Here is a 21872-nt window from a genome sequence, read left to right as displayed (position 1 = left end):
TATTTCAGTGGGCACCGAGCTCCCCCAGCTCCTCACCGCAAGCTGGACCAGCATGGGGAGCTGGGGAGAGCTGCCCTTCCATGTTGCCCCAAGCAGAAGATAAATGAAGAGCTCCCGGGATGCAGAACCATGCAATCCCCACGGGCTGATGGGCACGGGTGAAGCTGGCGCCACTGCCAGCCCAGGCCGGGGCACGGGCAGGGAGCCCGGCTCCATTATCCCTCCTGCCTTTACAGGAAGCTGCTTTGTTGTGTTGTCAATATACAGATTTTATTAAAAAAAAAAAAAAAAGGCTGTTTTTCATGCTGCCATTATTGATTGTTTGTTATTTTTAGCTCCTTGTTCAATCTATAGCCATTGGTGTTACAGCAACTGCACGAGCCTCATGTAACATCACCCAGACGGTGCCTGTGGATGGGGCTGGTCCAAGGTTAGCAGGAGCAAAATGAGCAGCTCTGCAAAGCCAACAGGATTAAAAACGCAAGAGGAAAAGAGAGACACAGGATAAGAAGCATCCTCCCTGCTTGCTGCTTCACCCTCCTGCTGATGTTGCAAGGAGCCAGGCAGATTCTCCCATCCAAACCTGGACGAGAGCGAACTCCTGTCCCCCACCTGGCATGGAAGGCTAAGAAGCTGTGGAAAGGATGACACCAGGCTGAGTGGTGCGGCTGATACGCTGGAGGGAAGGGGCGGCATCCAGAGGGACCTGGACAGGCTGCAGGAGTGGGTCCATGTGAACCTCATGAAGTTCAACCAGGGCAAGTGGAAGTGCAAGGCCCTGTACCTGGGTCAGGGTGCTCCCCAGCACCAGCACAGACTGGGGGATGGATGGATGGATGGATGGATGGATGGATGGATGGATGGATGGATGGATGGATGGATGGATGGAGGGAGGGATGGAGGGATGGATGGATGGATGGAAAGCAGCCCTGTGGAGAAGGACTGGGGGATACTGGTGTGTGACATATGGGACACGAGCCAGCAATGTGCACTTGCAGCCCAGAAAGCCAACTGTCTCCAAGAGTTGCATCACCAGCAGCACGGCCAGCAGGTCGAGGGAGGGGATGCTGCCCCTCTGCTCTGCCCTCCTCAGACACCCCCAGACCTCTGTGTCCAGCTCGGGGGTCCCCAGCACAAGACACACACGGACCTGGTAGAGCAGGTCCAGACGAGGCCACCAAAATGCTCCGAGGGCTGGCACACCTCTGCGATGGAGAAAGGCTGAGAGAGTTGGGGGTGTGCAGCCTGGAGAAGAGACGGCTCTGGGGAGCCCTTACTGCCGCCGCTCAGTACTTTAAGGGGGCTTATAGGAAAGAGGGAGAGAGACCTTTGACCACGGCCTGCAGTGACAGGACAAGGGGTCTGACCGGGGGTGGGGTGAGGCTGGACATAGGGAAGAAATGTTGTACCATGAGGGTGGTGAGACACTGGCACAGGCTGCCCAGAGAAGCTGTGGATGCCCCATCCCTGGCAGTGTTCAAGGTCAGGTTGGACGGGGCTTTGGGCAACGTGGTCTAGTGGAGGATGTCCCTGCCCACAGCAGGGGAGCTGGAACTAGATGATCTTTAAGGTCCCTTTCAACCCAAACCACTCTGTGAGTCCATGATCCTATGACAGTTGGGGAAGGCACCACATGAAGCCCTCAGTCCAAGAGGACAGCCTTCAGTAGCCACCTAAGTGAATCATGGCAGTGGGATGTAAATCTGCATGCTTAACCTCAGCTAACATGTACACAACTACTTGCTCATCACTCGCAGATCACTTCTGCATCCCTGATGCCTCATCTGTACGTGCAGGTTATCTAGAAACCCTTCTCAACTCCAGTCGAGGCTCGGTCTCTCTTTACACACGCGCAATGCATGACTGTAATTAGTCGCTTCCTTCTTGTAAGCCTAACGCCAACACCACGGAGATAAGCAAAATGCCCAGAAGAGGAAACAGCAAAGATCACAACCGCACTACTGAACCGTCAGTGCTGTGCTCACCGCTTTGACCTCATTGCTCCCTGGGCTGCCAGCACCCAGAGCTCCTCTGTCACCCAACTCCTTGCAAGCCCCAGGCATCTATGGGGTCCAATGGCCGCAGCATCTGTCCCCATCGATGGGGCCATTTACCCCCATCAGTGGCCCCCAACTTTGTCCGTGATTCTCCACTTTGCAGCCCTTCCATATCTGGATCAGTGCTGTCAATGATTCAGAAGATGGTCAATAAAACATGGCTCCCACCAATTTCCTTGTGAAGCCCCTAAGTTCTGCCCTGGAGGCTTCATGTATGGGGAGCTGGAGGCTTCACACAGAGCACGGCTGGTGCCCGTGGGGCTGGAGACAAAGCCATGCCAAAATACCTTCAGCATCTGGCCTGGGGTGCCTTCCTCCTTCTCCCAAAGCACTGGAGCCCCATCCCTTCAGAAGTCGCCAAACCTCTGCCTTAGGTGATCTTCAAATTACCCCATCAGAGGAATAATTTTAATTTTCTGCTTTAGTTTGTCCCTTGAATTGAGACCCGCAGACCTGGTGGCAATGCCACATGTGCAATGCTTCAGCTCAATGCCCAGCCAAGACTTGCACACCCACTACCCATGACCTCCCCATACCTTCTCCTGAGCTTTATTTCCACGCAGACCCAAAAGATGGGGGAGAAATGGCTGAGACGATGCTCCCGGCAGATTTGCAATGTGCACACACACCTCAGCCCCTACAAGAAGCCCTAAATGTTAACAGCTTTGGCACATCCGTGTAATAAATGAGGAACAAACTCCCCCGAAATGAAACCACCTGATACAATAGAGTGGGAAATGCCACAGCAAATGTTTTCCCTGCGGCCAGACCCCACCCTACAGGGCCAGATGCTGCCAGACCCTGCCTGCAGTCGGCAAAGCAGGGCTGGAGGGATGCAGAGGGATGCAGATGCTGAGCCTGCCTCTAGCTAAGGGACTGTGGCTGAAGTATTTATAGCAAACAGGCAACACATTTACAGCCCGGGTAAAGTTTCCAGCTCTGAGTATATTCATTTTTAAGTGCTGTGCAGTTGTAGGGAGAGGTCCGAGCAAAGCGGGCAACGCTGCCTTGCAGCAATGCCGCCTCCTCCTCCTCGTGCTCCTGGAGGTTTTTCCACTTTCTTTGGTGTTGCAGGTCACTTCCCAGCTCCCTCACCCCCCAACCCACCAAGGAGACCTTTGTCTGCTTCCCCACATCTTCCCAGAAGTGCTGGCGTGCCGTGGGCTCCAAAGAGCTGCGGGTTTGCAGCCTGTGGCCTTGCAAAGGGGCAGTGGGCTCACCTCCCTCCTGCCAAACTGGGCAGGATCAAGGTGCCCATTTCAGTTCGGGTAGAAAACGGCAGAGCACACGAACTGATGTCCAAATGACAGATAAAAATTACATTTTTAATTCACCGCTCAGCACCGCCCCTGCACGCAGCGGGAGACCAGTGCCGGGATGACAGCCTGTGGCTGTACCGGCTCCCCTCTCGCCCAGCAAGGACAGAGCTCGCCCTCGACGTCCAAATCTCTGCAATTGGGAAGCTTTGACCTTTATAATAAATAAATACTGTATTACTGAATATGTAGGACGTAAGCCTACAGATATTTAATAAATAAATAGGACCTAAGCCTAAAGGCAACAGAGGATGTCAGCACTGGAAGAGGGCGGCGCTCCCAGGACTTTAGACGTGAGCGTACAGATTAAGCCACCAGCGCAGCCCCCAAGCCCCGACCCCCCAGCAGCCCTCCCTGGCCACCATGTGCTGCTGGCTGTAACCGGAGCTCAGCACCCAGCGATGGGGTGTCTGCTCCCCGTGCAGAGGAGCAGGATGGGACAGACGAGGAACGAGGGATGTTCTCTGATGGATGTGTAACTGGAAAATAAACCAGTGCTGTTCTGGTATGCGAGCTCAGGCTTTCCTCACGCTCTTAAAAGTACCAGCGGGCCACGCGTCCTGTGCTTGACACCTCTCCTGTGCCAGCGGATGCGCCATTGCTGCAGGTGATGCTCCCCACAAGGAGCTCCATGACTTTGCTGGGCTGGGAGGATCTGGCACGCTGCCTGCTTGCTGGGTGTGGAAAGCGCCTGGGGAGCACAGGGAGCCGGAGCAGGGATCTCTGCGGGTACGCAGGGTGGAGCCCGAGGTGGAAAAAACCCCAGTGTATAAAGGAAACTGTGTTTCATCTGTTATTGCTGCCTGTCTGACGCTTACCAAGGGGGGAATGGTAGGCACGATTCCATGCAAAAGGCTGTGAAATCCCTTGCCGAGATGTAAATATTAGTTTTTACTAATTTTCCTTGTTCAAAAACAAACACTACTGGCTGGAGCGTGTGCCAGCTCGCCCTTTGGCTTACCCAGCCCAAGAAGAAAGGGTTGCGCTCTCCCGCTCCTGCCAGACCCAGTGCTGCGGCTGGAGAGGAACCGAGTGTAAAACCCAGCTCTGGGTGTGAAAACAGGCTTGTGCCTCCGGGCAGGATGGGAAAAGCAGAGGAGAGGCATGTGGACTGGGCACAGAGAGCCAGAGGCGGCTCTGTCAGGAGTCTCTGTGGCAGCAGGGGGCAATGCCCCTGCGCTGGGAGCCACTGGTGCCCCACGGGTCATCCACGTGTGATCCCACAGGGACATGGGCTGGGCTCAGGGGGTCGGGGGCCTGTGCCCACCCCACACTCCCTGCTCCTCTGGCCCTGCGGACGGGATGAGGCATCCTCCACAGAAGGATGGAGTTAGGGGGGATGCAGCGTTTGTCACTGTGGCTATGGGGGCAGGAGAGCCCTGGGCACAGCCCTGCCCAACCACTGCTGCCCTGCCCTGCCCGCACACCGCTGCCCTGCCCGCACACCGCTGCCCTGCCCGCACACCACTGCCCTGCCCTGCCCGCACACTGCTGCCCTGCCCTGCCCGCACACCGCTGCCCTGCCCGCACACCACTGCCCTGCCCTGCCCGCACACCGCTGCCCTGCCCTCCCCGCACACCGCTGCCCTGCCCGCACACCGCTGCCCTGCCCGCACACTGCTGCCCTGCCCTGCCCGCACACCACTGCCCTGCCCTGCCCGCACACCGCTGCCCTGCCCGCACACCGCTGCCCTGCCCTGCCCGCACACTGCTGCCCTGCCCTGCCCGCACACCACTGCCCTGCCCTGCCCGCACACTGCTGCCCTGCCCTGCCCGCACACCGCTGCCCTGCCCGCACACCGCTGCCCTGCCCGCACACTGCTGCCCTGCCCTGCCCGCACACCACTGCCCTGCCCTGCCCGCACACCGCTGCCCTGCCCGCACACCACTGCCCTGCCCTGCCCGCACACTGCTGCCCTGCCCTGCCCGCACACGGCTGCCCTGCCCGCACACCGCTGCCCTGCCCGCACACTGCTGCCCTGCCCTGCCCGCACACCGCTGCCCTGCCCGCACACCGCTGCCCTGCCCGCACACCGCTGCCCTGCCCTGCCCGCACACCACTGCCCTGCCCGCACACCACTGCCCTGCCCGCACACCACTGCCCTGCCCTGCCCGCACACTGCTGCCCTGCCCTGCCCGCACACCGCTGCCCTGCCCGCACACTGCTGCCCTGCCCTGCCCGCACACCGCTGCCCTGCCCGCACACCGCTGCCCTGCCCGCACACCGCTGCCCTGCCCTGCCCGCACACCACTGCCCTGCCCGCACACCACTGCCCTGCCCGCACACCACTGCCCTGCCCTGCCCGCACACTGCTGCCCTGCCCTGCCCGCACACCGCTGCCCTGCCCGCACACCGCTGCCCTGCCCGCACACCACTGCCCTGCCCTGCCCGCACACCGCTGCCCTGCCCGCACACCGCTGCCCTGCCCTGCCCGCACACCGCTGCCCTGCCCGCACACCGCTGCCCTGCCCGCACACCGCTGCCCTGCCCTGCCCGCACACCACTGCCCTGCCCGCACACCACTGCCCTGCCCGCACACCGCTGCCCTGCCCGCACACCGCTGCCCTGCCCTGCCCGCACACCACTGCCCTGCCCGCACACCGCTGCCCTGCCCGCACACCGCTGCCCTGCCCTGCCCGCACACCGCTGCCCTGCCCTGCCCGCACACCACTGCCCTGCCCTGCCCGCACACCGCTGCCCTGCCCTGCCCGCACACCGCGGCTACAGGCAGCAGCACAGCCCCAAGCCCTGTGCAGGACAGGGAAGCAGGGCAGCTGAAGGGCTCTGCACCCCACGGATGCCCCTGCCAGAGTTAAACAGGGCAGAGGGAAGGGCAGCCCCAGCATCTCCATGTTGTTTCAGGGAATCAGAGGGTATAATCTGAGAGGGAAATCTCTGCTCTTGAAAGCAAATCACAGCATCTGGAGCACGTGTGATGCTATCACTGCCAACACGTCCTGCCTGCCCTACGCTGGCTGTGCATCGCTGGCAGAGGGGCACATAGGACACCAAAACTATGAGGTATCGGCTCCAAGAGACCAAATGTGTGCTCCTGGCTACGTATCAATAGCTGAGCTGGAACTGAAGTACAAGCAGGAACCTCTTCCCACACCATCAGTCACCCCCGCCTTGTTATACAGCGCTCAGGTCAGCAAATGTGCCACATGCAGCAACTCAATCCCACTCTCCCAGAGATGGTAATAAGGGGTCTGGCTGGTGCAGCAAAGTCCTGAAGATTTCCAAGTACTTAAAATCAAACACCCTACAAAACACACCCAATTTCATTAGTTTTCAGCAATTCTGCCATTGTCAGACACTGCCAGGCCAGCCCAGCACGGCGGACTGTCCTCACCGACCCCAGGGCATCCTCCTGCAAGGGATATGCTCTGCTGGAAGGTGACAGGGCTGGCCTGTGTGACGCAGGGACAAGGTGAAAGCTGGCAGGTGACAGCTAGCCTCTTGGACAGAAAAGCCACATGGATCAGAGTCATCTGGGCGAAGGCAGATGGGTGGCTGAGCGAGGCACCAGCCTGAGGACCACAGGAGCTGCACCCAGTGCTTCTGCAGAGAAAAACCTCTGTGTTCCTATGGCATTCAGGGAATCAGAACTTTGTTTTACATTTTTGGATAAATACAGAAGATTATGCTAGAAATCTACTGACTGATATGATCAGAAACAACCCAAAGTGCCCTGAACACCGCCCCGCTGCCATGGCCAGTTCCTGGTGCTGTACCGAAGTGCTCACCAGCAAGGCATGGAGAAACCAGAAATCTGCATGGTGAGAACTGGTGAGAATTTGCAACATGCTGCTACCTGGGAGAAAAGCATGTTGCAACTAAACACCAGGACCAGGAAAAAATGCAGGTGAGAAGCAGATGTTCCTGTACGGGAGCACCCAGGCTGCCGGGACCACCCGGGCATCACTGCTGCGGTGCAGTATGTGGGTCATTATGTGGGGCAGCCACGCGGAAGGAGCTGAGCACCGGTCCTTCTTACCGTGTAGGGCTGGAAAAGATGGAAATACCTAGGATAAGAATAAGCTCTTGCCATGGCAATACATACTGTTCACAGGACGCTGGTTATTTCACCGAGCAGTAAATGTGCTGATTCTCTTCACTGGAAAGGAATAGTGCTTTGGAGGTGCTGGGATCAGATACCCAGAATTTGCTTATTATCAGAAGAAAGGAGCTGTCAGGCTTCATCCCCTCTGATAGGAATCAGCAGTTCTTAGCATTTCCACAATGTGCATGATCCCTTTTTCCTGCTGATGGGAAGAGAAGCTGGACAACTAGAGAGTAATTGCTCCTGGAGCCAGTGAATGTGGCAGAAAGGGAGGAAAAAGGGTTAAAATGATAAACGAGATAATGGACACAGCCTGGCTAATTGCCATTTCCACAAAATGTCTGATTAGAAAGAAAGAATTGATTCATAGTTGACCTCAGATTAATTTTTCCCAGGTAAGTCCCATTCCCAGCAGGCACTGGTGTCACGTCAGCCTGTCCGGCTGATGCAGCCCTGCTGCCGGGACAATGGCTGCACACACAAGGGACCGCAGAGGCCAGCAGACAACTGGCAGCAGGGACCCCAGATGGTTCCCATGTGATAAAAACACTCGGAGGGGGAGACTGCAGCCATGGCATGCCCAAAAATGGTATCCAAGTATTACAGGATTAATGGAGAAGTCTAGAAGTGATATAGTTAATTATACCCCTCTTCTGTGGGAGGGAGGATCAGACCTGCTGGGATGTACAGGGAGACTGTGGCAGCCCCCAGGCGGCAGCAGGGCACCTCTACCCGCGTGCCCCTGCCCCGGCTTTGCACCGCAGCCAAAATCTCAGCTAATTTTGAGGAGCTGAAAACCACAGGTTTTCTTTAACAAATTATCCTCTCCTTTTTGCTCCCATTTATTCACAGCCATGCAGCAGATGAAGCTTCGCTTCCCTCCCAGTGGGCAGAAATCACTGAAGGTTTTGTCTGAACTCTTTGTTCACCACCCAGCAGCTTTAGCAAATACCTGATGGCGTACCCACCCCCCAGACATTATTAAATTCTGCAGCTTTGTCCAACACCGCCGGCACACAGCGAGCTCTTCTGCCAAACCAGCCACGCCGAGGCACAAAATCTGGGGATTATGGAAAATACGGACAGGGGTGAGAGACCTCATTCCCTGGGAAAGCCATCTCATGGAGGCTTAATGGCTGGTGTGAGGGCACTGGGAATAAGGCAAAGGAAAAAGAAGACCGGGTCCGAGTGGAAAAAATGCAAGACATGGTTCCCAGCTCGGCAGTTGTGGCAGTGGGACTCTTCAAACTTGGACATCTCAGCTGAAAAAATAATAAAACTGGAATGCATAAGCAGAGAGCAGCCCTATTTCTAGCTGTGACTCCTCCCTGTGTGTTTGGCCTCCCAGACAACTCAGAAACTCAAGGCACTTCTTTCTGAGCTATAAAAAGAGCTGGAGCAGGACTGCAATAGCCAGGAAGGCAAACAAGAGGGGAGTGTGTCCTCCCATCGAGGCATAGAGCATCTCACTAGGAGAGGAGCAAAGCCAGGAGATGGTCTTGCTCAACCCAATTCCTCAGCCAACATCATCTATTGAGGTGCCCACAGAAGGGAGGGCTGTGGGACACGGCAGAAACTCCAGGCTGGATCCCACCCACCGAACCGTTGGTTGTGTCATGTCCCGAGTCATCCCACCGCCTCTCACCCCTCCTGTGCAAGGAGTAGCAGCGAAGGTCCAGCTTCATGCCGTGCTGCATGTGATCCCCACCACCCGTTACCCCAGCATAAACCCGGGTCACTGCAGTGAGGAGATGCTCTGTGCTTTGTGGGGAGGCCCAGGTGCATCCCTGGACACCCGCAGCAGGTACCACGGCGAGCAGAGCTGGGGCACAAAGCCTTTCCTGGGACCACGGGGAGGAACAAGCTGCACCAAAATACAGCTCCCTGCTCCCCAGGCGGGCTGCTAAAGGGGTTAAAAGCTTTGCCTGACACCTGCTCCACACGTCCTAGCAGGATGGTAAAGACCATGGCAAGTTCCAGCTAACAGAATGAGACCATAAAATTCAGCAAACTCAGAAATACCTACCTTTGCCCTCTGCAGACACGTATTTACCTCCACAGAAGCAGTCAAACCTTGCTGACTCTGTTGGAACGTTTCATTCCCATTTGTGAAGTGCACAAAGTCTTTCTGTCTGGGAAAACACAAGGCCTCCTCCAGGTCACAGACTGGGAATGGCTCCACCAGAAGAGATCACTTCTTAAATGACTTCATGAACTTATTCAATGCAGAAGTCGTCTCTTCTGGTGCAGCCATTCCTAGTCTACATTGACTTCTTCAACACAGAAGTCAAAAAGTCTTCCACTGCCTCCACTTCAGCATTGCCTTAAGACCATGGAAAACCTTCCCACACCACTAACCGGTGGCACGGGACTTTCGTTGTGAGCAGTTCTGAGGGCTGTAGAGCCGGACTGGGTGGCCCACAAGGAACATCTGAAGACAGCACACCTGGTGCACACAGTAACTCAGGAGGCTGTGTAACTTGGTGGCTCAGGAGGTAATGGACAACCACGATGCCCACAGACCAGCAAGGGTGAGGGCCGGCACCAGTGTGACCTGCTGCCACTGAGATGCAGAAGTGCCGATCAGTGCTTGATTCAGTGGATTGCAGAGATTGCATTTAGTCCACACCTAGATGAACAGTGACCTTCACCAGCAGCAGGTTGGGGACCTGAGGGCCACATCTTGCTTGTACAGAAGATACAAATTGCCTTTTGCAACCATACCCAGAGCCTTCCCGCACCCAGATCATAGAATCACAGAATGTCCTGAGTTGGAAGGGACCCACAAGGTCATCGAGTCCAACTCCTGTCCCTGCACAGGACAGCCCCAAATTCACATCATGTCTCTGAGGGCCTTGACCAAGTGCTTCCTGAATAGTGTCAGGCTTTGTGCCGCGATGCCTCCCTGGGGAGCCTGTGCCAGGGCTCCACCACCCTCTGGGGGAAGAGCCTTCTCCTAATGCCCAGCCTAACCCTCCCCTGGCACATCTCCCTGCCGTTCCCTTGGGCCTCATCACTAGGTCAGTGAGGTCTATCGCTGAGGTCTCAGCATTCATGCCATCACCCTTTTTCTGGGCTCTCAGGGAGGAAGGACAACTCCTGGGTGTCCCTTATGTCCTGGCACAAGCACCTTGCAACCCCATTTGCACTTACATATTCTTGTTCACTTCATGTGAACACAATGACTGGAAAACACTATTTTCCAGACAGCATCTGCTAAATCAAATAAAAAGCGATGCCATGCACTCTCTAGAGAGTGCTGAACCGCTCGCATGGAATAAAAAAGACAAATGGTAACAATAAATAGCAAGTCTCCAGCCCAGCCCTGGCGAGAGAAGCCTCTTCTCCCAAAGGGTCTGTTTGTTTGCTGCAACTTGCCTCTTTTCTGCATTGTAAATATTTTAACGTGCCCTCCTCGGTGGCAGTGCCTCCGCTGCCAGCCCAGCTCCGGCAGCACTGTGGTGCTGGCTGAGGGACTGCACCATCCCACACAGTAACCGGGTCACTCGGCAAAGCAGCAAACGCGGTGGAAAGCCGGGTGGTGAACACCAGACCACAGGAGACCCCCATGGAACAGAAACCTAGATGCCTCTAGGAGCATTTGGGGCAGCAGCACCACAAACCCACCCAGGAAGGACACAGGCTGATGCTGTTAAATTGGGATTTATTGCAGTTGCATCAAGCTGGCTACCAGTCAGACTAGGTAAAAATAGCATGTAAAATTATGAAAGTCCTGGAATAAAGTAACCACAGCGTCAGCAGTCTGATCTGCAAGCATGCTTAGCAGAGTTTTGTTAGTTTGCTCAACAGCCAAGAAACAATCAATCTTTTCCACCTCAAGACTCAAAGGATGGCAGATCTGGGCAACTCCTCAACCTCACAACCTGAGTTTCACGACAAAGCCATAAAAAAAGCCTGGTAACCTCACTATGAGCTGCATAAAGCTGAATGAGCTCTGGAGCTACCTGATTTCTCAGTTACACAGCTTTTGCAGCCACCACGCTGATGGTTTTTGCATTGGTGGGAACAGATAATGCAAAGGTGTCCGTCCGCTTGTCTCGGCACCAAACCAGCACGGCCAGCTAAAGGCAGCAAGCATGCGCCAAGCCCTGCAGAGGGCACAGGCTCCAAGGGACAGCTGATGGACATACCCACCTCAGCGCCTGCGGTGGGGACTGGCATCATCTGGGAGCATCTCTGTGCTGGACTGAAGATGGTGTTGGAAGCCATGGCCAGGGTCATACCCTACAGCAGGTGCAAGGCTAAGCCCGTCCTCGTGGTGCACCACCAACCACGACCACAAACAAGCTACACCACATGCTCTCCATCGGCATGAAACTTGTCAAGCTGCCAAAACATCCCACTACAGAAGGGACCGAAATTCTGCGGTTAAAAAAGGAGGCTCCGTGTGCTAAGACACAGTTTTAATCTGAACAGGGGTGGGGTGAGGCTGGACACAGGGAGGAAATGTTGTATCTTGAGGGTGGTGAGACACTGGCACAGGCTGCCCAGAGAAGCTGTGGATGCCCCATCCCTGGCAGTGTTCAAGGCCAGGTTGGACGGGGCTTTGGGCAACATGATCTAGTGGAGGATGTCCCTGCCCACGGCGGGGCGGTTGGACTGGATCACCTTAGAAGGTCCCTGCCAACCCAAACCACTCTGTGAGCCCATGATAAAATATTAAATGTCTGCATAGGCCTTTGAGCAAGTAACCTCACCTTTTGTATGTAGACCAGGGATCATTTACCTTCCACCGTGATCAGCCCGGAACAGCACACAATGTATAATTAGTCCAGCCGTGGGCTGGGACTCACACATCCGGGCTAAAATACTGGCTGTGCTGCTGTCACCCGGGGAACAGTCTGTCCCCAGGAAGTTTTCTTATTTTGTGGCTGTACAAAATAAATCAGGCAAGCTGGTGGCAGAGATTAGGGCCAGGATCCAGCCCTTCCTCCAGCCCTTGTGCTGCTGTGTGACCCCCCTTGGGACGCTGGCCTTGCGTCCCCACTGCCACAGCATGGGTCAGCCTCAGGGGAAAGCGGAGAGGGACCGAATCCCTTTAGGATGGAGGGGTTTTAAGTCGATTCTCTGCACCCCATGCCAACACTCAGCCCACAGGGCCGAGCCACAGGGCTGCCCGCGAAGCCTTCTCTCCTGCCTGCAGCAGGGTGACCCTGGGGCAGTCCTCACCATCACTGCTTGCTGTGTGCTGAGTATGCTTTTTAAACAGAATTACCAATATTCTTATTTAAAAGTACTTTTTTTAATAAAAAAGAACTTTTTTAACATTACAGCATTAGGTTTGTGCAAGAACCAGCCTGCAAAAATGTGGCAAATTCCGGCTCTAAGAACACTGCCCCTGTTCTTGCTTGTTTTGAGTTACCAATAAGTCAAGTCTTCCAGCTCAGAAATACATGTGTCTGAGGACCCGGGCATCTGTTGAGCTCAGGATCTGTGCAAAGGTCAGGGCAGTCATTTTAGCCCACCAGCCAGAAAAGGGAATGAGTTACACAGCCGAAGGTGGGCGATGGGATGAGCACGGGCACATTTGGGTGCTGGGGCTCATGCCTCAGTGCCTGCGTGACGGACTGTGCTGGAACAGGCAACGCTCAGCCTGGTCCCATGGGATGATGCGCTGGGAGCTGCAATAGGCACCTTCTCCCCATCCTTCAACCAAAATTGTCCCTCCTGCAGCTTCAGCCCCTTCACTTTGATCCCTCCAGAGGTTTTTTCCCCTGGCAGAGCAAAGCGGGGATGAGCCATCCCCTCCACATGACAGTCACCTGCTTCCCACCTGCCCTTCCTCACCATTCTCCCTGAGCTCAGGGGTCACTGCCAGTGCCGGGGGAGGACACCTCACCCAGTCCAGAGTCCTCTGACAGGGAATTTGGTAAAAATAATCCACCTGGCTGGCTGCTTCTCCCCAGCTCTGCAGGAGGATGGAGTTAAACAGGCTGAAGTTCAGAGGGCAAGACCCCCTGTGCTCATTAATGCAGAAAGCGCTTGGCGGGGAGCCCTCTCCTAACTGCAGAGCCACTGAATTACAACCACCCTGGCTCACATCATTCATGCTGATCTGTATTTTAAAGATGGGATTTTAAAGAGCCTCCTGTAGCCATCAGGGCAGCACGTGCTGAGCAAGGGCAAACAGCTCCTAGGGCAGCAATGTCCCCCAACCCTCGGCAACCCTGCCTTCCCGCTCAGCCTCCAGCATGATTTGCAGAAAAGTCCCCCCATGTCTCTTGGTGGTCCAAAAACACCACGTCCCTGTCTAAAGCAGCCCCCTGGACTTGGTGGCAGACGTCCCTCACTTTCAGCGCCAAACCTATTTATCCTCCTAAGGCTCAGCTGCTTCTGGAGTCCATCATCAGATTAAAAAAGTAAGTTATTCCTGCATTTATTTAAAAAACCCCAAACCCCTCCATCCCAGATTGCACTAAAGAAAAAAGCAGCCCCTAATCTGGTAAGAGACAAACTATTTTCTTTCCCCGAGGATGGAAACAAGCTCCTAAGAGGGACTCGCTGAAAAGAGACAAGATGACTCATTTCTTCGCTGCTGAAGCTGTATTCAATCCCAAGCACCTCTAATTCCGATTAAAAGACAGGAGACCAAAAGCATAGGGGTTCACACAGCACAAAGCACAAGATCTCCTTTTCCTGGAGATGAAAGAGCCATGAATTAATCCCTTGTATCACCTACTCCCCCAGGATAGGCTCAGTTGCCTTCAGCCCTCGCTCCCCGCAGCCAGGAGCTATTTTTTCCTATTCTTGCTAGTGTCAATATGTTTCTTTAAATATCTTTTCAGAGAGGCTATATATATAGCCCCTCTCTGGTGCTTTGAAAGGAGCCTCATTTCCTGTGTAAGAACTGAAGTTCTTGGCAAAGCTGCCAGCGGCTGCAGCATCCGAACCACAAAAATTGTTTTTTTCAGTAGTAAAATGGTATTTCCTCCACAACAGTGAGTCGTACTGAGCTGGGTCTCATCTGAAACCAACAGGGCTGCTGTGGATGGGAGATAGGGTGCCATAGTCCCAATTATGTAAATGATGGGAAAGGGATTATTTGCATTAATAGCAGTGGTCAGGCTGCAACAGTGCCCAAAGGTGGCACAGCCCATTGCAGGGACCAGGATGGGCACAAAGCTGCCTTCAACCTGCATTTGGGTGTGAAAAATTTTGGTTCCCACATCAAAATGATTTACTAACCACACTAGGGGAGGGAAAAAAAATCCCATTTCATTTGACATCATTTTGTGCCTTATACATTTTCTCCTTCTGCACGGTCTCTACATGCCTGGTTTTTGAGAGGGCTCTTCCAGCAGCAGAGCAGAAAAGAAAACAGCTTTCCAGCCCCTGCAAAATGGTGAGATGGCTCACAGATGCTCGGGACCTTAAAAACCTTTCTGAGGAGATGTGACATCAACTGCATTCAGCAAGCTGCATCTCCCCACTGGGAAGCCCCGAGATGCAGGGTTTGACACCCCTCTGCACCACGTCGGGGACTTCTTATGATAGGAGCAGCAATGCAGACAGAACAGCAATCGCCTTCTGCTGCAAATATGTCTTTCTGAGGTAATTTCTGAGCCATAAATTGCTTTTATTGCTAGTCCAGCAGCAAAAACACAGCCCTAAGGACCCAGCATGCAAACATGCAAAGGTGGTAGCCATGGGCAACCCAAGCGGTCCATGTTTCTCTTTGCTATTTGTGATTTTCTCAGAAAAAAACCCTGCAGTCAAAGAAGATAAAGTGCAAATTTTTAGATTTTCTGGAGGAATTTTAAACAAGAAGTGTCTTCACATAACACTCATCACTATGAGGACAGATCATCCTTGGGATTGTCCCCAGTGGACAAGTGCACAGGGACCCTGATGGGCACGTAACCTTGGTACAAGGCACCAGCGCGTCTCGTGGCACAAAGCCCCAGCAGATGGGAGCTCTGGGGGACAAGCACAAAACTTCTCTCCCCCACCACATCCCCAGTCCCTGTCTCTACGAGTGCTGCATGGCTGTCCTCATCAGTGGGACCCAGCACAGCCTCCAGACTGGGCAGCCTGCAGTGGTTCGGGGCATGATGGCTCACAATGAAGCACGGGTGGGGCATTGGAGCCACGCTCAGGACTGGGGAAATACGGGAGAATGATGTTGTCATCTTTGCAGGCCAGGAGATGACATGCAATCACAATATGCTGCTTTCCTGCCACCCAGAAGCAACAGGGGCAGGAACAAAACCTGGTGCTCGGTGCACGTCCTGCTGGGACTCCAAGGACACCTCCCTCGTCTGCTTTCTGAGCACATTTGCTCCTCTCCAGTGGTTGGTTTCCCGAAAGAGGGAAGGGGCTGGTGCAGGAACAGCTGAGCAGAATCACACCAGGTCAGGAACGAGACACCATCAGCTTTCCAGGGGGCAGCTGGTGCCTGGGGATGCCATGCACCATCTCTGTGAGCCTGCAATTCTGCCTGCACTGATGCCAAGTGGCGCCTGCCCTCGCTGGCCATGTCCCCGCTGGGAACGAATCCCCACAGTGGATGTTGTCTGTCTCGATTTCAGCCAGGCTTTTGACACTGTCTCCCATAGCACCCTCACAGGCAAGCTAAGGAACTGTGGGCTGGATGAGAGGACACAGAACTGGCTCAGCAACAGAACTCAGGGGCGCGATCAGTGGGGCAGAGCCTGGCTGGAGGCCTGTCACTAGTGGTGTCCCCCAGGGGTCTGTGCTGGGGCCAGTCCTGCCCAACGTATTCATCAATGACCTGGATGATGGGACAGAGCATCCCCTCAGCACGTTTGCTGATGACACCAAACTGGGAGGGGCGGCTGATGCACCAGAGGCTGTGCTGGCATCCAGCGAGCCCTGGCCAGGCTGGAGAGCTGGGCCCAGCTCAGGGAATTCAACAGGAGCCAGTGCAGGGTCCTGCCCCTGGGGAGGAACAGCCCCCCGCACCAGCACAGGCTGGGGGGGACCTGCTGGGGAGCGGCTCTGCTGAGAAGGCCCTGGGGGTGCTGGGGGGCAGCGAGGTGACCCTGAGCCAGCACCGGGCCCTTGGGGCCAAGGGGGCCAGCGGTGCCCTGGGGGGCATGGAAAGGAGCGTGGGCAGCAGGGCGAGGGGGGTTCTCCTCCCCCTCTGCTCTGCCCCAGTGAGGCCACATCTGGGGGGCTGTGTCCAGTTCTGGGCCCCCCAGTTCAAGAAGGGCAGGGAGCTGCTGGAGCAAGGCCAGCGCAGAGCTGCCAAGGGGATCAGGGGCTGGAGCATCTCCCTTGTGAGGAAAGGCTGAGAGGCCTGGGTTTGTTCAGCCTGGAGAAGAGAAGGCTGAGGGGGGATTTCATCAACACCTATAAATATCTGAAGGGTGGGTGTCAGGAGGATGGGGCCGGGCTCTTTTCAGCGGTGCCCAACGCCAGGCCAAGGGGCCACGGGCACAAGTTGGAACATGGGAAGTTCCAGCTAAATGTGAGAAAAAACTTAGTGTGCAGGTGCCAGAGCAGGGGCACAGGCTGCCCAGAGAGGCTGTGGAGTCTCCTTCTCTTGAAATATTCAAAACCTGCCTGGACACGTTCCTGTGCCCCCTGCGCTGGGGGTGCCTGCTCAAGCAGGGGGGTTGGACAAGATCTCTGGAGGTCCTTTCCAACCCCCACCATTCTGTGATTCTGTGAATGAAGGAAAATTCCCCACGTCAGTCCAAAACACAAGTGAAGAAACAGCACAGCCTGGCATTTCACCCTGGTCTGCATCCTCTGTGCCCAACAGAAGTCCTGTGTCCTTCTGACTCCATTTTCACCCTCAAGACCTTGGTTCATCCAACCTCTGAACATTGGACCTTTGCCAAACCAGCCAAGCAAGTCAGCACAGAATGAAATTCGGTCTTCGGTACCATCATGGCACAAGTATGTCTGCTACGGACAAATGCGTTCAGGAGAAGGGAAGGGAGACCCGAGGAGGGAAGATCCCAGTGCACCAACCTAAATGAGGAGGTCTTTAGACCTTCCCTGCAGAGCTCTGACACCAGGACATGCTCCTCAATACAACAGGAGAACCTGCAGGACATGCAAATGTCAGACTCAGATATTATGTGAAATACAAACATTTATCTCAATGTGTGGCAGAATTGATGGTTTTCCTCCTCCCTTGGTGACCTTTGCTCTGTCCAAAGATTTGTTCTACCAAGGATGAGGCAATCCGCAGTGATGAATCACAGCAAGTGAAACACCAGCAAAAGGGAGACAGTCACTGCAACACTCATCCCCTCCATGGCAGTGATGCACCCTGTATGGCTGTGCATTTGCAGGCAGCAGAAGTGCAGGATTTGGTGTCCCTGTTGCTCAACTTCCCATGAAAATACCAGCACTGATGGCAAAAGAAAAGGGAAGCCCTTGGCCATGCGCCCAAACCAGACAGCCCAATCTCCGTGGTTCTCACTGAGCAGCTCTCGCCCAGCGGGCAGCCAGGACACGCAGCAGCACAACAGCAGGGACACCATGTTTTGGCATGTCCTCCGGTTTCTCACATTTGCATCACCAGGTAAGCCGAGACAGTTGACCAACCATGGGAGAAGAAAAGAAGCCACTGAGAAATTTATTCCCATTTGTCCCCGAGCCAACAGACAGACGTTGTCAGGGCAGAGCTGTTGTGCGATGTGATGACCACCACAAAAGCATCACACCACCAGCATTTCCCACCATCGTGCGAGTGTCCCACTACCAGAATGTCCCACCACCACCAACGGAGTGTCCCACCACCCGACCTTCCCATCATCACAATGTCCCACCACCACCACAGCGTGCCATGACCACCAGAGCTTCAGAAGGTTTTTCCAATGCACAGTCTCAAACCACATCAATCGGGTGGTGCCAAACCCAAGCAGGTGTTATTCAGGCTCACCAAAGGCCCATTTTGACACGCTTTTTGCCTGTTCAGGCTCTTTTAGCCAAAAACAGTCTTTCTGGTGAGTGTGCTGCTGTCATAAGACAGGCAGGTCTGGAGGCAAGGAGGGAACAAGCCTGTGCATGCAGAAACACTGGTGAAATCTTCGTGTTAAAAGGCCATTTAACATATTAAACTTTTCTTAAGAAAAGTCACTTTCAAAAAAAAAACCAAACCCAAAAACCCTCAAACCACAAAGTTTCTGTTAAAAAACTCAGAAAGAAGAAGTTCAACAAAACCCATGGATGACCAATGCGTGGAAGATCTGAGAGGTGCTTGGCAAGTTCCCTAAACTGGAGAGAAAGAGAGAATTATGTGAAAAAAAAAAAGGGAGGAGGGAAAGGAGTAAGAAAGGAAATTGCACAGAGCTGAACACACAGAACGAAAACCCAGGCAGGGACTGAGCTTCTAAAAACACATGCTGTGTCATTTGCCAGCAAATCACCCAAGGAAGATTGAATTCAGGTACCGCGGACGCGGCAGGCGACGCTAGGGCTCGCGGTGCTGGGTGCTGCGTGTGCCGCTCCTCCAGCCGAGCCCACCGCCCCCTCCGCGTCTGCCTGTCCCGGGAGAGCAGCGGCTCTTGGGGAGCACGTGGGAGCTTTGGGGATCCCACGGGGTCATTTGCTGACACACAGGACCAGGCAGGCAATTGCACACACAGGCCAGTCCCAGTTCCACCTCTGGTGCTATAAATAATGGATTTTTGAGGTAACTTGAGCAAGGAAGGTAAGAAGACTCCCTGTGCATAATCTCACATGCAACCTTAAATCCTGAGGTTTCTCTTTCTGCAAAAAAATCCTCTCAGAGCTGATCGTTGTATTTTCATTGCTGAGCCCTCACCACGTGCCGCTCCCTCTCTGGTCTCATCCAGGCCCTGCTCCCTGCCTGCATCACTCCCAGAGCGGCCGATCCCGCCGGCCACCACCTCTGCCCCTCCTCCTGCCTCAGTTTCCCCTCCTCTCCCACAGCAGGTCAGGACGGCACCGCTTTGCCTTTACTTTCCATCCCTGGATGCAAGGCAGGGGCGAGCTGTCCCCAGCTCCTCCTGCCGCCATCCACCCCTCTTCGCCCTCCCTGTGGCTTGTCCAGGCACCTCCCCAGCTGCTTCCAAGCTGCCCTTTCCCCAAATAGCCAGCTTTTTACCCCAAAGCACACCTGCTGCCCCCCAGCTCTGCCACCACCTTCTGCACAGGACATCAGGCTGTCACTTAAAACACAGGTGAAGGGCAGAAAGGCCCCATCCAGACACTCTGGGTGCTGCTTGAAAAGCCCACGGCCGCTTTTCAACACATCGGTGCCTCTTCCCAGGAGCCGCCCGCAGGGGCTGTCCCTGTTGCGTGCCCTGCCCGCGCCAGGCGTCCCTGAGCGGCTCAGGAGGTCTCTGGGGGGTAACACCCGACGGGGTGAGTGACCCAGCTCACCACGCAGCCGCGCCGCCTCCCCCGCGGCCGCCCGGGAGACAGAGGCTGTTGCGTCCCGGGGGCGCCTCTGCAGAGGGGACACAAGATGGAGCCCGGGGCGGAGAGGGCGGCCGGCCCGGGCCCGACGCCTGGCTCCAGCTGCGCTGGCAGGCCGGACCCCACCAGCAACCCAAGCCGGGCAGTAAGCACCCCCTTGCCGGAGCCGGGTTTGCCCCTGGCCCCACAGCCAAGGCCGGGGGTGATCCCCAGCCCCCGCCAGCAGCCCCAGCTCAGGCAGCGGCTGGCGGGAGGGGCCCAGGTGGAGCAGCCAGGACTGGGCCCAGGTGCCCCTGCCCCCCACTGCTCCCTCGCTGCCCAGGAGGGCAGGGCTCAGCCACGGCCCGGTGGCCTGGCTGGCCCCGGGGGGAGCCAAGGGGACCCCAGCCCCATCCCCATCCCCTGCCGGCCATGGCAACCCTCTGCCCCCCTAGGTGGGGCTGGCTGGCTCTGCCCACCCGGGCCAGCCCCGCCCACTCAAGCAATCTCCACCTACCTGCAGCAGCTCCGCCCACTACAGCCAACCCCACTCACCTGGGCCGGCCCCGCCCACTCAGGCCAGCCCCGCCCTCCCAGTCAGCTCCCGCACACCCAGTCAAGCTCCGCCCAGTTGTGCCAACACCAACCTACTGGCCAGCTCGAGCTAGCCCCGCCCACCCGGGCTGCCCCGCTCACCCGCGGCTCACCTGTCTGACCCCGCCCACTCGAGTAAGCCCTGCCCACGTGTAATAGCCCCGCCCACGCGGGCCAGCCCCATCCGATCGAACCAACGCCAGCTACCTGGCGGCCCCGCCCTCCCCGGGCCGGCCCCGCCCTCTCGGGCCGCACCCCCTCCCCTGTCGGCATCACCCGCCCTGCGGCCCCGCCCCGCGGCCCCGCCCCGTACCTGGGCACGCTCGAAGCTCTCCCGCTCCGCCTCCAGGCCGCCACCGCCCGCCCGCCGGCTCAGCACCTTCGGCAGCGGGTTGGACACCTGCTTCATAGAGCTGCTCACTCGGTCCATGGCCCCGCCGCGTCTGCCGCCGCCGCCGCCGCCGCCGCCCCGGCCGCGCCGCGCCGCGCCCTCCGCTCCCCGCCGCTCCGCTCGGCGCCGCCGCTGGCCGGGCTCGGCGCCATTGGTCCGCACACCCGCCACTCACGCATGGGCACGCCCCTCCGTCCCCTTCTCCACCCCGGTGTCTCCACCCGCCGCCCCGCCCCTTCGCTCTAATTCGCCGCCCCCCGCTGCCACTCGGGAGGAGCCCCCGCGAAGGCCGGCCCCGAGCCGGCTCAGGCGGCCAGCGCACGTAACGGCCGCCAAGATCACTGGTCCTGTCGGACGCCACTCAGTGCCAGCTCCCGCCCCTCCGAGAGAGTTCCGCCCTCTGTCCCGTCTTTAGGACCCGCCCTCTTAGCACCGCCCACTTCAGCCCTATGGTCACGCCTCCCTGCCATTGCCCTATGATGATTGGCCTCTGCGCCTGCCGCTCACACTCCGCTGCTCCTCCCCGTGCCTCGCCCGTGCGCGGCTTGGCGCCCCCTGGCGGGGAGGGGGGGCGCCGCTGTGGGCCGGGGCCGCGGTTCGAGCTCCGGGATGGGCTCCCGGAGGGGCTGCGCCGTGCCCGGCCCGGCCCCGGGGCTGAGCGGGCTCCCCGGAGCGCGGGGACCTGGTCCCGAAGGGCTCTGAGCTGCGGCCGGAGCCGGCCTGAGGGGTCCCGCCATCCCGGGTGTGCCGCCTGCGCGGCTCCCGCTGCGCCGAGGCCCTGCCCGGGGCCGGCGGCCTGAGCCCGGCCCCACGGCAGGATGCGGCCCCTGCTCTGCCCCGCAGCTTGGCCCGTCGCGGGCCACGGGGGAGCGCGACGGCGTGTTACACCGGGGGTTACGGGGAGCCCCGGCATGCGGCCCCCATCCCCTCCTCTCTGCCACAGGCTTGGGTCAGCCCTTGGGCCCTGTGTGGCGGCTGGGCCCAGCCGAACCCCCGCATCCCACCGAGCAGCGTTGGCCCGGCTTCGCACAGCGTACGGGATGGATTCAGCGCCGCTTGGGGCCGGGGGGTCGGGGGAAGGCACTCCCGG

General features: G+C 57.0%; 1 protein-coding gene across 2 annotated transcripts in view; it reads right to left on the bottom strand.

The window, feature by feature from the left end:
- The window catches only part of HIP1 (huntingtin interacting protein 1), a 54227-nt gene extending 33324 nt beyond the window's left edge, over positions 1–20903 (bottom strand). Inside the window, exon 1 of one of the 2 annotated variants that reach the window (XM_064468329.1) lies at positions 20705–20903. In XM_064468329.1, coding sequence (XP_064324399.1) covers positions 20705–20821 — 117 coding nt within the window. In that variant the 5' untranslated portion in view covers positions 20822–20903. The remainder of the gene's footprint in view (positions 1–20704) is intronic. The other variant, XM_064468332.1, reaches the window with a different exon arrangement.
- Between the last annotated feature and the right edge of the window lie 969 nt (positions 20904–21872).

The sequence above is a fragment of the Phalacrocorax carbo genome, chromosome 17 (genome assembly GCF_963921805.1).
Source record: "Phalacrocorax carbo chromosome 17, bPhaCar2.1, whole genome shotgun sequence".
NCBI classification, from domain to species: domain Eukaryota; kingdom Metazoa; phylum Chordata; class Aves; order Suliformes; family Phalacrocoracidae; genus Phalacrocorax; species Phalacrocorax carbo.
This window is presented reverse-complemented; position numbering and strand designations above follow the sequence as displayed.